Source organism: Lytechinus variegatus, chromosome 9 (genome assembly GCF_018143015.1).
Source record: "Lytechinus variegatus isolate NC3 chromosome 9, Lvar_3.0, whole genome shotgun sequence".
Taxonomy (NCBI): Eukaryota; Metazoa; Echinodermata; class Echinoidea; order Temnopleuroida; family Toxopneustidae; genus Lytechinus; species Lytechinus variegatus.
Genome location: NC_054748.1, coordinates 1,909,795 through 1,928,102, shown reverse-complemented (window position 1 = coordinate 1,928,102; position 18,308 = coordinate 1,909,795). Strand labels below are relative to the sequence as shown.

Sequence of the window (18,308 nt, the reverse complement as noted above, 5' to 3'; positions counted from 1 at the left end):
TATACCAATATATGATAATATTACTTTTCATAATAGTGATAATGACAACAATAATGATATTTACAATAATGGCAATTATCATGGATATGATGCAGAATCGATGATACTGATAATAACAACAATAATGATAATAATAAATGATAACAATATTTTCATTAATAAAGATGGAAATTTAAATAAGCACATTTTATAGTTTATGTCATGCATTGGACAAGTTTCTTGATGTTTTCTTTTAACTTTTCGTCATATATATATATATATAAGAATGGAGGCCGATTGAACACAGACTTTCTAAAACCTCCCCGAATTGTGTTCAAGTCCTGAATGCCATGCTATATCTGATATAACTTACATATGTTGCAATTTGTGTAAACCAGTGAAAGCTGTATTCCTGATCTTCTGTATCTTGTTCGAACCTAAGATTCTATATAAAAAGAACAAGCTGTGTAATTTATTTTTAAAAAATCACTTCAATCTGGCTTCCTTGAAAGGTGGGTGACGTCGTGTCGCGTCTAGTGGCGTAGCTAGGATATCTTCCTGGGGGTACTTGGGGTCATTACCTTTTAATGGGGGGGGGCATTTTTCTGTAGCTGAATGTGTCACAGGGGCGGATCCACTTTCGCCAATAGGGGAAGGGCCCAACTTTTGTTAAATCCATATTTTCCCCGATCGGTCGCTCAAAGTTGACCTATTATCATTATTTTTTGGAGGGGGGGGGGTAGGGGTAGTCCTCTCAGTAATTTCTTTGCTTTATTCTTTTAAAAACAACATAAATATGAAATAATATTTCAATCACTATATGTATTTAAAAAGATAATGCGAGGTCGAAGTGCGAGCTATTTCATTTTCATTTAATTTTGGAACTTTTATGTATTTGTCCTGAAAATTTAACGTTCTGGGTATTGTTTGTGATCCTGAACAAAATGCATATGGAACTCGAATAATTACCGCGAACGCCAAGCGCGAACAGACAATTATAATAAACGTTCTGGCCTGATCTAAAAGGGACCTGGTAAGGACTGTTTGCAGATATCCGTGAAGACGACACATAGCTTTAACAATTAAATAATGCGAAAATTTTTGACATTCCGACCTTAAAAAAGAGGTAATTCTCAACAATTTTATGTAATTATGAAAGGGATAGGTATGTAACTAAACAATTGATGTGAACGCTAAGCGCGAGCGGAAGAAAATTCAGATTTTAGATCTAAAAACTGGACACTTCATTTATGTTTTTAAACCATGAATAGGATGGGTAGCGGATGGGTAATTGGGTATCTACCTACATCAATAATGCATCCGTGAAGTGCGAGCAGAAAATTATTGATATTCTGGTCTGAAACTGGATAATTTGAGCACGTTTAAAACAAAGAACAAGCTGCCTATCTCAATAAACATGCATGCGCGTGTTTTAGATTTAGACCTATAATCTGAGCGTTCTGAATACATTTTTTATCATGAAGATCAATAGTGCGAGCTCGAACCGCGAGCTGAAAACATTTGATATTCCGATCTGAAATAGTGTTGATTTGTGCACTATTTCAAGCACTGTAGCAAAATTCTGAAGTGGATGTAGATCGAATAGATAGAAATAGCTGATGTGAAAGTGTTGATATTCCCGACCTTTCGTTGGAGAACGTGAATGCTTATTTGCGACGGTTATTAATTTTGGAAGAGACTTTGGGCCCTCGTCATGGTCGTAACACTCTGTTCTGCAATGCAAATTGTGTGACATGAGATTTTTTTTTCGTTTCGCATCTGGAACGGAAGCATTCATTCTGCGTTTCGTGTGTAAAATTCTGGTTGCGACTATGGTAACAGCGATATATCCGATTCAGGACGACTTTCCAAAGCCCCATTTGGTTTCTCCCTGAGCTCGAAAGGCCGCCCGGGGGGCCCACTTCCATTGAAGAGTGGATACCAGGCGCGACCACGCGTAAAAAGGGAAAGAGTGTGCAAGTACGGTACGTATAGGCCTATGTAACATTATAAGGGTGTCAATACTTGTAGGGTTTCACAAGCTAAATACTTGTTAAGAGATGCATTTTCATATTCTGGAAAAGCCTTGCTTCCCTTGTTTAGGGTGCTTTTCAAAACCGCATGGTCGTGCCTGGTATCCACTCATCAATCGAAGTGGTCCCCCGGGAATTCGAATCTTATCCCCATTTCTGGGGAAAGTAAAGCATAATGCCCATTACATTGTGTGCTAGAGGCATGTCGTTTGTGTAGGAGTAAACAAAAGAAAAAAAAATCAACGCATGCGAAATGCTTTCGGCTGGAGAGGTGATTTGACCCATGGAATCAATTGTCAGAGATCCACCAATAATCCACATTAAATGCAATATCGATTCGATGGACTGTAATGATCTATATCTAAGCCTTGATTCAGTAACTTTTTCCTCATTCAATATGTACTCGATTTAAAAAAAAAAACACTTTCTTATCCATGTCATAATCTATTTAGGTCCTGCACTTCGAATATCTCCAGTTTTTAGTCGTAATGTACATGCATGGCGCGGGTGTCTCGGGAAAGAATTTTGCACACGAAAAACAGATCTGTAGGGCCTGTAACCCCCCCCCCCCCCCGTAACACAAAGCTTAGCATTGATTGTAGAGCAGTTTTATACGTGTGATTCTATTGACTATAATGTACAATCAATCTTAAAAATTAAGTGTATGATTAAGCGTTAAGCTTTGTGTTAGGGGACCCTAATATTAGCGTCCGTGAGGATTGCGAAAGGTGGCAATTAAGACCATAATACGGACATTTTAAAGAAAAAAAAAATAATGAAAGCTCGATGTCCGAGCTGCAATATGTTTTGTATATACATGTATTGACTTGATATTTTAAGCTCCATATAAACCATGTTGAGCAAGACATGAACCACATCGAACAGGCAATGCAAGCGCCAGCGAAAATTTTATATAGTGACATGAAAACTTTTCCCCTCACCTTATTTTATTCACTCGTGTTCCTCCTCTTATTTTCCTCTTCGTTTTCCCTTCTCTCTTTCCCCCTTTTTTCTTTCTTTTTCCTTCTTTTTGCTCCGCCAATTTTTTCAGGGGTCGGAGACCTGGGGGGGGGGGAACGTTCTCCCCCGGCACCCCCGTAGCTACGCCCCTGGCCGCGTTGCACGCGATAACAACTTGGATGTTGTCTCGTAGAACCCTGAGTTGACGCGTGGCGCCAACGTTTCTGACTTTGTGAGACCCTTTCTTCCTTTTCCGCGACCTGACATCTATATGAGTGAGATTCATCGAATTGCGTATTTTCAAAGAGATTTTACTTTTAGACAGCCATATGAAAGAGGCTATCATTTGGATCAATTCATTACCACTTGATCTAAAGTCATCTGCCATTCGGTCTTCTAAGCAATTCATCTAATCGGTACCACTTCATTCACTGCGAATTCTTCTCAGACCCCTTTGGTCTAATACACATGTTGTCTAAACCCATTTGGTCTAAACGACACTTGACAAACTTCAACTCGTCTTATGATCACATGGTTAAACATTAGATGATTTTCCCCATTTTGTAATCGTTTAATATGCTTAAACCCTCGATGGCTTAATCAATTTAGTCAAACTCATTGCCATGAATATCGCGATGTTAACATTGTATGTATGGATATTACAAACGGTAGAAGAGCAAAATATATATATATAAAACCTCTTTTACAATATCATAAAAACATGACTAGTTTAAACTCACAGTGTCAGAAGGTTCGGAAATCCAGTGAAGGTGTTTGCTTCGATGGAGACTAAACTCGTATTATAAAGAAATCTAAAGAAAAAAAAGGAGAGCAGAAAGGGGATATCAATTTAACTCTCCCGGATGAAATCAACATTATAAAACAAATATCTCATCATGCGTTTATATTTTATAGCAATCGTAATCGTTTCCAGTAAAACATGCAAAACGTCGCTTAAATAGATTTTAAAGGTAAAGAACGCGAAGTGATGAAAATATCATCAAAATCGAATTTTGAATTCATTAATATTTTGTGAAAACATATGCACATCGTTATGAATATTCATTAGGTGGGCTGATGATGTGAAATCCCGACTTTCCTTTTTATTATGTTATTACAATTTACATGTAATCATTATTGGTTAATTTTTCATGCATGTGTAAATCATGTGTCTCCATTGTAATGAAATAAGTTGCGGCAATAAACAACTAACATGACTTATGCACTTAATCAGTAATGTAGAAGTTCTTGGTGGAAAAAAATGTTTGATAAACCTAGTTTCATATAATAAAATACAAAAGAACAAATGGGGATATATATATCATCAGCCTACCTAATGAATATTTATGAATATTTATTGATTCTAAGGTTTCCCAACACATCACCGAGCCCCGTCTCATAAAATGTTACAATTATTCCAATCAAGCACAACTACATGTATGGCAAGCCAGTTGCATGTACGTCGTTATCTAAAATGCATGTTAGTTTAAAATATATCCAACTGTTTCTGTACACATCCATGGGTCCCGTCTTACAAAGAGTTACGATTAATCCAATGAAGCACAACTATGGGAAGACAGCTCCGTAGTTATCTAAATTTTATGTTTGATCAAAATATTTTCTAGATAATTTATCGTGCATTCTTATTTCATTAATCGTTTTCTTGAAAATCGACGGTACTTCTCCAAAGTCTCTGTTTACAAAGGGCATTTGGCAAAAAAATTGAAGGATTTTCATATAGCTGAGGTTGATCAGGGGCCCGTCTTACAAAGAATTGCGATGTATCCAATCAATCGCAACTATGGAAAGCCAGCAAAGTCAACATATAAAATGCACGTTGGTTAAAAAAGAATTCTAGTTATGAAATGTATATCCATAAATTCATTGATTTCTTGACAACTTGATGTGTTCTCCTTTGTTTACAAAGGACATTTTGCAAATTTCCTGTGGAAAAAAATTATGACATTGATGGATTTCCATAGAGTTACGATTGATTGGGTCAATCGTAACTCTTTGTAAGACGGGGCCCTGATCATCAACTTACAAGACTGTATCCTGTCTCTGTCGGGCTAATATTTGCTCTGGATGCAGTTCTAAATTGTAACGCTGAATGTACGCGAAATAGCCGATTAGTTTCATTAGAGCTTCTTCTATTTTCAGGTTGGCTTCCACCGTTGAACGACTGAGCCCCTTCATTCTCCATCTCAATTTTTCTACCGATTTCAACGGAGATAGAGTGGTCCTTGTTCGTTCAGTTGTCAAATCCCTTTATCAGGCGAAACATAGAAAATAAAGACAAACATGAAATGTCGATGTGAGATCACTCATTATAAGTCGAAAGATTATTGTTTTCCCCTATCAATTACTTCTACGTCCGAAACGCTTCTATGACTTCTCTGTAGCAGGGGCGCCGGAGGGGGGTGGGGCCATGGGGCAGAGGGGGCACTTGCTTCCAACAGAGGTTCGGGGCAAAGCGAGATTTTGTCCCAAACGCGTCCATTAAAAAGTAAAAAAAGATAATTTAAATACAAAAAAATGCGAAGAAACCTTTCTTGTCTCACAATTTTTCAATTTCATATTGAAAAAAAAGGGAGACATTTTTACCTCCGTAGGTGCGCTTACACTTCTAAGCATGGCAAAGCCTCGCGTCCTTCAACGAGCGCAGCTTAACCAATGCCCCCGTAAAATATATCTTTGATTAACCCTTCCTTTCCTTGTAAGTTTTCTAGCAATACTGTTAAGGATATTTTCCGTTCCCCCCAAAAAAAAATTTAAAATAATAAAATAAAAAAATTCTACGTTCAACCTTTCGATGAATACAATTCAGACTTAAACCGAATGAAAAGTGAAAGTAAATTCATGCTGGCCATGTCAGTAGCTTCGGATATTTTGAGTGTGTAAAACCGTAAAATTAACAATAATAAGAATAGGGTACATTCTGAAGTGCTTTATTTTCGTAAAATAAACATTTCTTTTTTTCTATATGATTTTAGTCCGTTCGCAATGGAGTTTGAATTTTTGTTCTGAATATTGCATGGTCTCGATTGAGCTAACTTACATGCATCGCATGGATGACGGAACGCCGGCAATCGGAGTTGGTACACATAACACCCCTGTAATTGGATGATAAAAGTACACTAATCTATGGTAAGTAAATTGTCAATTAGGTCACCAGTGGGGTACATTTTGGGAGGGAGGGGGGCAAGAGGGGAAAAACAACCGCTCCCCAAAAAACACACAAAAATAAGGGGACAGAGAAAGGGAGAGAAAAGAAGGAGGAACATGGAGGAAAATAGATATATATATATACATTTTCACAATTTGTTGAAACACATTATTTTTTTATTTGAATTTATTCATTTTTTCTGCTCGCGCTCCCATTTCTCCCAAATGACATCCTGAATATATAGAAATAATAAAGACAAAACAATAACCCCCCCCCCCAAAAAAAAACATCCCACAGTGTTTCATTTAGATTAGTTCTCCCAAATCATATTCCACCTACTTTCTCTGAGTTGCCGATTGGGGTTAAAAGTGGAAATAATTTGATTTTTACCCCCCCCCCTCCCTTCCCATCGATTGCCGATACTGGATCAACAGTGACCCCCCAGTAATGAACTTCTGGGGTGAAATACATATGTTTGTGATAAAATTGAATTCTCTACATCAGGGGCGAATCAAAGATTTTTTAAGGGGGGGCACATTTTTCCGAGGAAAAATGGACAAACCCCCCCCAAAAAAATAATTTTTATATTACGAATTTTTCAATTTTGATTCTAATGGGGGGGGGTGGGGCATGGGCCGGCTGTTCCCCCCCCCCCCCCCCCTCTGGATCCGCTAGTGCTCTACATATACTTACCTTGATACCACCCTGTAACACCACATACATCCACAGCTGGTATACAATTTTGGGCTGATTGTGGATTAACAATGAAAGAATAATAATGACATTTATCATGAATGTCATGACGATGGAGACGATGATGAAGAAGGAGGAGAAGTAGAAGAAGACAAAAAAGAAGAGGAAGAAGATGAGATAGTAATAATGATGAAAATAATAATCATATTTCTTATAATACTATACTAAAGAAAAATAGAAGACTCAGAGGCATAGGAATAACACAAACAATAACAAACGTAACAATTATGATCTACCAATCCGAAAAGAAGCCCTTCAACATGTTTAAGGAATAAATTTAAGATTGCCTTCCATTTCCATCCATAAGAAAAAAAAACAGATAACGAGATCTCGAATCTTTTTTAATATGTCTACATCATTTTTGAAAAAGAATAGATGGTAATATATTGGAACCGTAATCATGTCACCTGATCATCTCTTCTAAAATATGTTTACATGACGAGATACCAGATCATGTCACCTGATCATCTCTCCCTTGGGTTGTAGACATGTCAAGATCCATGATTTTGCCATCTTATCATCATTTTTCTTCAAAGGATTTATTTCAGACCTAACAAGATGATTTTTTTTAAACATCTGGGTGGCAGTTTTATTAAAAGCTTCCTTAGGAAACTAAGCTTAGTGATTTTCGTATGAATATTTTATTTGAATAATTTTACCTTCTCCTTAGCGCGTTCTCATTATTTTAAAAGGCACTTCAAGTTTCATAATAACAACAATGTTAAGGAAAATAGAGGTCATAAGGGTTCTTGGAAGGAAATACATTTTCTTTTGATTTTTTCCTAAGTCTCATGACACAGAAAATGCTCCATGATTTGTCATGTTTGTTGAAAGGGAGCATTCGTAATATCATTACGCGGAAATATATTAATTACATGGATTTATTTTCAAATAATGAAGTGAATTCTTACCATTGTTGGAATCCAGGAAGCAATGTCCTGCCACACACGTTTCTTCTTCCGTGAGAGCTGATGCTGAATCTGGAAAAACATACATTGTTCATTAACCAAAGCATTATTTCGATAAAACTCTATACAAGCTTCAGACAAAAAATGTAAATAAAGGAGAAGTATACCCTGCCTGACGTAAATAACCTTTAATAAAAGAAGGGGGAAAATAGAGAACAATATTGGTGAATTGATCATGTTTCCAGTTCCCATAATTTACAACTCTGACATGTTATTACCTAAGTACGTATGTAGGCCTTCGTACCGTCTCTCCAAAATGTTACAAGAAACCCATACAAATCCGATTTAAAACAATACTGATATAGATTTGATAATATTTATTGCAAAAATAAAGAAGATAAAGAAAGATAAAAAGCATACACTGAAATAACACAAGCCAACAAGAGAGAAAAAAGTTGATAAATCGATTGTTATATTTATCATTGTATAATGTTCTATGTCATCAATAGATCATGATATGAATTAATTTATTATTGTCTGCGTTATGCTTTTGAATTACGTAAATAAAATCATCGATAAAGGGAGGGGGTGAAGAAACATGGGTCTTGTCAAAGGGAGGTGTTTCATGAAAGGACTTGTCGGACATTATTATCCGACAAATCCCATTTTATCCGACAATTACCATAGGAACAGTGCCTCTCAGCCAATCAAAATCATGGAAAGATGTCAGATCTGACAACTTGTCGGATGAAAATACTGATAGAACACCCCCCCTGATGTTCCTCTCACCATTTATGTTGAGTAGGGTACACTGGTGGCAGCTAGTCTGACAAACGGGCAGGACCTCTGAAGGGTAAGACTCGCAAGCTCCCTGCCTGGCCCATTCTTCACAGCTAGGATTGATATCCCGACAATCTGGGTTTTGAAAGAAGATTATGTTGATACTGACAATAATACCAATGTGCTTAAGCAGCTCATCACTGCGTCCTTATTTGCATTTTTGAAGAAGACAGAAAAGTAAAAGTAAAAAAAAAAATAGAAAGACAGGAAAATTTCTGGTAGTCACATGACTAAATCATTCAAAATACTTTCCTAATAAGCACATGTATATGGTAGCTTTTAACTCTTGACATATTTCATTAATTTCATTTAGTTTATTTCATTTTCAATGAAATTGATATAAACCAAGTTGGCCTATAAATTCAATCATAACAAGTAACTGTCATAAACAATATATCAAGATCATTAAATCAACGTAAATTTTAAAAATTTAAATTAGAATCAACTAATTCCCCCAAAACGGAGGGTGTTCAAAATTTAAAGAGGCGGCGTGGATAAAACTCTGTCTGAAAAGATCATTCCATCTAAGGTACCGAGATCGTACATACTTTATAATCAACATGATCAAACATTCACTTAGATATTGTGGAACCATTGGATGGACACACTTAAAGGTTTGAAGAAGTATGTTAAAGTTGACATAAGAAGACGATCACAAAAGTAGAGATCTTTACATCATTAGAAAGCTTTCAACCTACTTAATATCAATAAGTTACTTTAAGACAATAAAACGAATTGAAAATATTAGAAATAAGCGATTAAAACTACCTAAATATGGAAGTCATCGACGCCAATTCTCACGGAGTGAATTCGGTTCGTTTTGTGTGACGTCACGTAATGGCAACATTCATTTTGACAAAGTGGTGGGGCCTGTGTTGTGTGGAAAGTCTTGGTCGATATATACTCCTGATACATTGTTGTTTCAGAGCTTAAGATGTTATTACGAATGAATTTGTTGTTTTCTTTCGATCCATTTTGAATAGATAAACAGCACAAAACATTATGTTACCCAAAATATTATTTTTATATCATGAAATAGACTTTTTTTTTTTTTGGGGGAGTCCCTGGGGGGGAAGAGAAACCACAGTTGTGCAATGTGTGTGGGTATACTGCACTGTATTGAACAAACTTACTTGCAAAACTTGGAGCAAATAGACAAAGTGTGTTAAACCATCGTCGATCTTTCAAACTTAATTGTGACTATACACATAATTAACTATGTTTTCTAGCCTAAATCATCCCATCGAAGAAATACTTTATGCAAGGATATTAGTTAAAAATGAAGTTTAAATCACGATTTCTCGACTGTCAAAGGCAAGCCGACGACATTTGTTGTGATATATTCATCCGCGAGTGATGCGGCTATTGAACATAAGCGAGCGGAATCGACAAAGTTGGAGCCGCCTGGCCTGTGGGGCTGGTACGTTGCACGCTCCGCTAAAATTATGCGCTAGTGATCCGGTTTCTCCGTTGCTGCTTGGTTCTTATACTCTCGGAAATTTGGTAATTTTGTTTTGATAGTCTGATTTTCTGCTCTATAGTGCTTGTCTGTGTAGAGATTAGTGATGAAGGACGGCGATGGGACGTCAGGTCTGGAGAAAGAAGAAAAGGGGAAGGCAAAAAAGAAGGATTCCGGAGGGTATCGATGCATGGTGATGCATTGTTCGTCTACTTCACAAACCCAAGTCTTTGTAGGCACCATATCTTTCTGGAACCGATACAATTATTTCCTAATTCGCTAGCTCAACCGGAAATAAATATTTTCCTATTGAGCCCCTTTCTTTGCAAAAGAAACATACATTATATAATTAATAAATTAGAATTATATTACCTTGAGAGGCACCGTACTTCAGCTGCAGGGACAAGACATTTTCTCTGCTCTCTCTCTCTCTATTCTTTGACTTACATTTGTAATAAAACAGGAATCAGAAAAAAGGAAGTTATATATCTGGATTATCAAAAATGGTTAATTCATAGTCATGGGTTTATTAATGTTCTTTGACATAAATATATCTCCAGTTACCTTAAAGAAGTCATTCTACACAATAAGGCTCATTCATTTATACACTACTTTGTGGAAAAATACGTTTAAAGTTGATCTCAGCAGCAATAACAAACCACGTAACTGCAATTCATCAGTACTCACTCAAATGTTACGAATTTCGTGTAAAAACTGAAGGGAAATTGTAAATGACTTTTCAGAAGCGTGACTTGTCCGCTGCGTGCTGAAAACGGTCAATGATTCAAACTACTCTTACATGACTGCACACAGTTTAACTTTCCCGCCTCTCCAACTGATTTGCATACTTGGAATGCAAAGCACGTAACCAACAATAGGAAACATCATTATTTCCTAATTCGCTAGCTCAACCGGAAATAAATATTTTCCTATTGAGCCTCTTTCTTTGCAAAAGAAACATACATTATATAATTAATAAATTAGAATTATATTACCTTGAGAGGCACCGTACTTCAGCTGCAGGGACAAGACATTTTCTCTGCTCTCTCTAAGTCAAGACTAAAGAACGGGTATGTTGTATAAAGGATATCAATATTGCTAGTTATTCATTCTTAATTCATATAAATAATCATTAAACAAAATTATCAAGTTATCCAGTAATTTATTACTGGGGTATCAATGCTGGAATGATATGTTGAGATCAACTTTAAAACATTACAATGATTTGCATAAATTTCAAATACCCAAATTTAATGAAACAAACATCTTATTTTTAAGAGATTCTTTTACATATCTGTCTTTAGAAGAATCTGATGCCCATCTGCCGTGCCTTTTATATAGGCGATCTGGTACTCCGATTTGGGCTGCTGCCGTAGCACCTCCCGCCCTCAGGATATGTAACCCAAACTGTTTCGAGTTTACCCCGATAGCTTCTAGAACTTCTTTGAAAATCTCCCTGCATCTCGAATAGGACATCTTTCCTTTTCTGAGTTTGTAACAATTTTGAGATTTACAAAAGGTAAGAGGCCTGAACACAAAATCATTTTCATCTCTAGATACAGATTGTGTACTCTCTAAATATCTGCGCATCATATTAACTGGACATGTCGCTTTTCCAGTGGTAGAAACGATTACCCAGGCTCCTTCTCGAAATTGGTCAGTTTTACTTTTCTCAAGGAAAACTTTCATATGAGAGTCAAATAATTCAATGTCACTAAGCTTAATGTTGGAAAGTTCATCGAATCTTAAAAAAAAACCTGCATATGCTAATACGGTACGAAGATCTTTCACAGATCCAGTGTCAAACTTATGAACGATACTCAAAAGCATGTCAGGGGTAATAGGTTCTTTCCTATTCACCGGTCTTGCTAGGATCCTCTTGATCCCTTCTAAAATCAATTTCAAGAACTTAGATTCGCAAGGGTTACTTCTGTTCCTTGTATTAATTGAACAATCAACTTGCCATTTTAAAGCATAAAAAGCTGTCTCTATTTTGCTATATGGAGATCCTCCATTGAACAAAAATATAAAGTACCTTGCAATGCTTTCTTGACATAAGTCTTGACATGACGTGCCACTGTTTCTACACCACGCATTCCATGCTTCTACTGCACGTTTATATTTCTTGACCGTGCTCTCTGCCCGGGAAGCTTCTAAAACTCTCGTGAGTGTGTCTTTGAAGTCAATGTCCTGTATAAAATACAAAATGAAAGCAAAGAGGATACATCCTCCTCTGTGAAGATGAGTTTTCCATGAAAAACTGCCAGTGCAATCACTAATAATATATATATATCCATGTTGCTACTGCCAGTGCAGATGCAAACAGACAACACTTCACAATTAAGGAAAACCAGTGTTTAATTTTACACATTCTCCAGTGAGACAGTGTCATTCATAATCATCTCCAGTGAGATTCTGTCACTCATTCTATCTACCGTCTAAACGTAGACAAATTACTCCACTTTTGAATTTATCGGATCCGAAAACTGTATTTCTATTTCGACCCTGAACGAAAATTTTAGTTGGATCAGAAAACTTGATGATCTGACGGATAATGCTTGAAAATTTACTATTTCTTGAGAAAAGTAAAGGCCAAAAGGGTGCAGAAGGCCATTAAGGTACCACGAGAGTAGCTATTATTCTGCTTGCTTTAGTGTGTCTGATAGCTTTTGGCACCAATTTGATTGGGGAACTAACCAATTATTGTGATGTTCCCAGGACACTGAAAATGCATCTACTATATTAGTCTTAGGGGATGCAAATTTGGAATTGAAATTCGGAATCTTAGCGTTGTGATCAACTGCAAATCTATCAACTGTGTGTGGTCCCCAAAGTTTATCCATAAAAGAGAAAAAGGTTTCTGAAACACCCCAATCATCAAAATCTATTTCTCTGCTCAAGGCATCTGCCTCTTGATTTTGCTTTCTCGGTATCCACTGTACCTCCATTACTATATTCATTTGATTACAGTAATCTGCTAAGTCAATACTCAGCTGATGGAGATCATTTTTCATACTGCCCTTCTTTATGATCTTCTCTACTCCAGTATTATCGGTGAATATCTTTACTGTCTGGTTTCTTATACTCTTTCCAAATGCATGTACGCCAGTGCAACACCTTTAAGTTCTCTCCAAGTGGAACTTTTACCTTGCTCTTCTTCTGACCAGATGTGTTGGAATTTGAGTCCGCCACACTCTGCTGACCAAGCTCCACACCCGATGTGGCTGGCGTCTGAAAAGACAAGTATCTGCGGTATAGAATAATGCAAGATATTTCGTACATTTAAAGACTTCACATTATCTCTCCAGAAGAACAGTTCTTTTATGATATCATTTCGTTTGGATAGATTAATTTCTTTGTCCCAGTGTTTGCATGAGGCAACAGCAATTGAAGAAAATCTAGTTCTCAACTGTGCGATCTGCCCAGTTACAGGTAGCAAGGAAATAATTTTACCTATAAAGGCCGCTAACTTTCTAGCGGTAGTGTGTGGTAATTCTGTGATCATATCGTTTATGCAATCCAAAATATTGACAATTCTACGATCTGATGCATGCACAGTCCCACTTTTAGAATCCCAAGTTAAACCAAGCCAATCAATTTTCTGAGTAGGTATCCATACTGACTTCTCTACGTTAGGCACTAAACCCGCATTCAATAAGTCATTTCTGACTGCTGTGGCAATATCTTCACATTCTTGAAAGGAGGATGCTCTAATCCATCCATCATCTAGAAATACAACTACAAAAACATGATTGTTTCTCCAATGCTTGACAAGAGGTCTAATTGTTTTAGTGAAAATATATGGAGCAGAGGACAATCCAAAAGGAAGTACCTTAAAAGAGAAATATCTAATAATTCCGTTAAAGTTCCAACTGAAACATAGATATTTACAATGTTCTTCAAATATATCAATATGGTGATATCCCGACTTAAGGTCAAAGGAAACCATGTAGTCACCCTTTTGAAAGTATTCCAGTGCTACATTCCAGTCTTCAAAGCGTACCTTTTGTTTCCAAACGTATTGATTAATATATCTTAAATCTAAGATAAGGCGCTTCTTGCCAGAATTTTGAACAGAAACTGTAAGAGGGTTGACGTATTCTGGAACAGAACTCACTTCGGAGATCAAATCTTTATTCAATAGTTCAAGAACAGCTTCAGAAACGAAGTCTGTGTGCTCAAGCGCTGATTTGTTATTTTGAAACACTTTTGGAGGGGGTGTCTCAAGAAAGGGTATCTTATAACCAAATTGAATCATTTTCACTACTTCTTCTGTGGCTCCTATTAATTTCCAGAAGTCAACGTTGGCTTTCATTCTTCCTCTAACAATGGGTTCAGCTCTACCTTGTTCGTATTCAAAATAGTTGATTCTGTAATCTTCTATTTCATACCGATTCATCTCTCCCCTCTCCGATTTCAAATCTCTTTCGACTCTTTCGCTTACTAGTAATTCAGGTATTGCTGAAAGACAAGAATCCAAGCAAACATACTGATATCCAATGAAAGCAAAATAAATTGTGCTCATTGCATGCATGTTTTTAATTCTTATAAGAGTGACAATTTTCATGATTACTATAAGACCCATACAACGTGACAGTATTTCTCAGTAAAGGATTTGCCTTCTTAAGGTCTATCCAATAATCATTTTAAAATGAAAGATATAGGTTTTACCATATGATTATCTGAGATTCCGATTCGACCCACTACATTCAAACAATTAATTCACACCAATGGTACCACGTACTCACACTAATGCTATAGGATTATATCCAGAGAAATGCTTCAAACATGTCTATAATTGTCAAAATTATGCTTACCGAATCCGGTATCTCTAGAGGCCTGTGCCTTCTTTGGTGGGTTTGGTATTCGGGCAATTCCTCCTCCAATGTCCCGACTTGCCGCAACCGAAGCATAAGTCGAATGGTCTCGATGTATGAACCTGGTTAAATTGAGGTCGACCTTGTTGCATATAGCTACGAAAAGTAGCATCAGGATTAGGGAAAGTTTCATGAGGCCGACGTTGGGATTTGTAGGGTGTAGCCTTGGACCTGTTAATCTTCGCTTTCCTACGTTTTGAAGCTGCTCTGTTTTGAGCAGCTCTGATTTTCTTGTCGTCATCGGAATCACTTGCGAGTTCCCCCGATAGGTACTCATCAACCACCTTCCAACCATCTTCAGACTTGTCTGCAATTCTAATGAGCTTGTTACGCTTGAGGATATCATCTTCTACTTTCTGAAGCTCTAAAATCGCGGAAGCATTATCTCCCTTCTTGATCGCCTTCGTCGCAGTTTGGACACGCTCAAGTTGGGAATTGTTAAATTCAAATTGAAGCTTGTTACCTTTGAATTTGAAATTCACTTTAACTGATTCAATTACTTTAGAGGTAGCTTCTTTTTAAGAAGCTATTGCTTGGTCAACGTAATCCTTAAATCCACCCACAGCCTCTTTTATAATGGCCGATAATATATCGGCGCTGATGATTTGAAACTGTTGCCCTTGTGGGTTATGATTTACCGAATTGTTAGTTACTGGGACTGAGTCCACATTAGGCGATAAGTTATTATCAGGCTTTCTAACAGAGGAAGGTAATGATCCCAAAACAAATGCGTCGGAGGATTCCGCCATAATATGGCTCTTACCCAATGTACAGTTACAGCTATACGACGTCGCTAAGCTAGGAAAGGTTACAATAAAACATGTCCAGCGAGGAGGATATTAGAAGCGTGACTTGTCCGCTGCGTGCTGAAAACGGTCAATGATTCAAACTACTCTTACATGACTGCACACAGTTTAACTTTCCCGCCTCTCCAACTGATTTGCATACTTGGAATGCAAAGCACGTAACCAACAATAGGAAACATCATTCTCAGGGGTGTAGTTGATGAGTGGTCTACGGTCCAACTTGGAGCAAATGGGGTTCGAAACACGACTCCGGCCCCCAACCCCAAAGGAAGTTTACCATTAATATCGAGATTTATATTATATAGACGATTCAAATGTATTTAGATGCTCATTTTCCTCAGCTCTGATGAGAAAAGAAGGTTTTATATACAGCCCTTCAAGTCGCTGAGGAAATGTTTTATTGTTCGCCACTGGTTAGTATTTTCTATGTTGCTGCTATCTTCATTGTCTGATGAACGACAACAATATAGTCATCATAATCATCTTCACCAGCACCACCGCCACCATCGCAATCAACATCACAGTCATTATCGCCATCATACAACAACAGAAAGAAAAATCTCAACATTATGCATAATTGTTATTTAAATTACAACCACTATTAAAGAAAATGCTTCCATTGTCTTTTCATATAACAGCGTAAGGGTCATAAATTGAATTTCCATTATACACAGCAAAAAATGTGGTGTTAACCGGTGTACACAGAGGACCACACCAGATATTTTACACCAGTGTTAAATTGGTGGTTTAGTTTTACACCTATAGGTGTTATTACAACACCTATGGTTGTTACATTTACACTCTTTGGTGTTATGTTCAATTTCTAGGGTGTAACACCTCAAGGTGTGGTCCTCCTTTCACACCATTTGGTGTCAGTTTTAACACCACAGTTTTTACAATGTAGGATCCTACCTGAGCATCTTACACCAGCCTCGTTGAAAAATGAGTTGCATCCCATTGTCTGGATCTTAAGTTCTCTCCTGGGACATTCCGAGATGTCAGTTTCGTTCCCGTTGCACTGGAGATCAATCGCGTGTATATTCAAAGAACTTGGTCCAAACTCCGACAATGGTGTGGTACCAAGTGCCCCGGTTAGGCCAAGACTTCGGCAGATGACATGGGCGTCGTTGATGTCAAAGCCGTTGTCGCAGAGAGTACCCCAAGTTCCATTGATGCGAACCTCCACTCTGCCCTCTTCCGGTGTCAGTCCATTCATCAACCTCACATCTTGAGAGCGTTTTATGGAAGAATGAGGCAAGTTAAAAAACATCAGATTAAAGTATTCGCTTCGTTATTCTATTAGTTTGTTTGTTGGACTTTATTTATTCAGGACTTAAAACATGATATCGTTTCCAAGAGTCAAAATTCAACCATTTTTCAGAGCAGCCGTGATTAGAAGATATCAGTTAAACGTGGACATATTTTCATTCCGTAACACTATTTCGTAATAAATTCGAGTGAATGCAAAGCTTATTTCAAAATACATGAATGTTATAATTGTCTTCTTAGCGAATCCGAAAATGAAGAGTTGGAGGTGGGGAATATGTACTCGTGGTGCCCTCTTCAAGCATTTACAACTGACGGGTTTGGATTAAACTGCATGGATATGCCCTGTAGCTGTGGGATTGTCATAGAAATTTGATCAAGACAAAAACAACTATTTGTTTTTGCATGCAAGAGAGAAAGTGCTGAAGTTGTGGGTCTTTTCAACCACAACTACTCAGTAGACTTGTCGAATCATCTACTTTATAAGTTTTATATATTGTTACATATAAGAATAATTTTAGAAGAATTGTAAAAGCAATTGCATTCATCTATTAGTTATTTCCCTTTAAGGTTAGCCAAGAATTGTAAAGAACATTCAAGAATGTCTTTTTATTATGCAGGCCTTGCCTATTTAAAAGGCCAAGGAGTTGTATTGTTATTTCTGAATAGAGATTAGGAACAATAGGCTTAGCTATGCTATTGACACTCTTGATTTCAATGAGGTCATTCAAGAGTGTTCTGGATTTTGACTGCTCCTGAAAGGAGAAAGTTTTTTTTAAAGAAAATGCTAGAACCTTCCTTAATAGTGAGTTCTAGAAGAATAGCTGCAAACTATATAAAGCTGGCGGATTCTTCAAGATGATCATCACATCATCACACCATCACATCATATTAGATCGCTTGATCATCACATCATATTAGATCACTTGATCATCACATCATATGAGATCACTTCACCAGATCAGATCAGAGCAGTTTATGCATCAATGAACTGTTTGCAGTTATTTTGAGAGAGAAATTATCAGTTCTCATCAACATCATCAACCTGTTCAATGAACACGCTTCAACCCATGGATTGCTGAAATTGACTGTTAATCATCATCAACATCGTCTTCACGGACATTTCAACTCGTTGCAGTGACTCTTATTATTCATCGGACTTCAACATCAGTTTCATCATCGCCATCATTGTGAATTTTCGCCAGTCAACTGGGATTTTATCATTTGGATTATTACTTGGATATAGTATCATTACTTCGGG

At 37.1% G+C, this 18,308-nt stretch overlaps 2 protein-coding genes across 2 annotated transcripts in view; both read right to left on the bottom strand.

Annotated features, from left to right (window-relative positions):
• The window catches only part of LOC121421188 (leucine-rich repeat-containing protein 4-like), a 31,079-nt gene extending 14,082 nt beyond the window's left edge, over positions 1-16,997 (bottom strand). The window contains exons 1-8 of the mRNA XM_041615850.1: positions 16,694-16,997; positions 8,589-8,714; positions 7,803-7,871; positions 6,832-6,885; positions 6,031-6,085; positions 5,017-5,238; positions 3,713-3,784; positions 353-424 (exon numbers count right to left, since the gene is read on the bottom strand). Coding sequence (XP_041471784.1) covers positions 353-424; positions 3,713-3,784; positions 5,017-5,238; positions 6,031-6,085; positions 6,832-6,885; positions 7,803-7,871; positions 8,589-8,714; positions 16,694-16,997 — 974 coding nt within the window. The remainder of the gene's footprint in view (positions 1-352; positions 425-3,712; positions 3,785-5,016; positions 5,239-6,030; positions 6,086-6,831; positions 6,886-7,802; positions 7,872-8,588; positions 8,715-16,693) is intronic.
• Positions 10,840-13,395, bottom strand: LOC121421103. The gene is made up of 3 exons (XM_041615733.1): positions 13,246-13,395; positions 12,134-12,288; positions 10,840-11,157 (listed from the first exon to the last, which is right to left on the bottom strand). Exons 1-3 carry the CDS (start codon positions 13,378-13,380, stop codon positions 11,112-11,114), a joined length of 336 nt encoding a protein of 111 aa, XP_041471667.1. The 5' UTR covers positions 13,381-13,395; the 3' UTR covers positions 10,840-11,111.
• Positions 16,998-18,308: the final 1,311 nt, after the last annotated feature.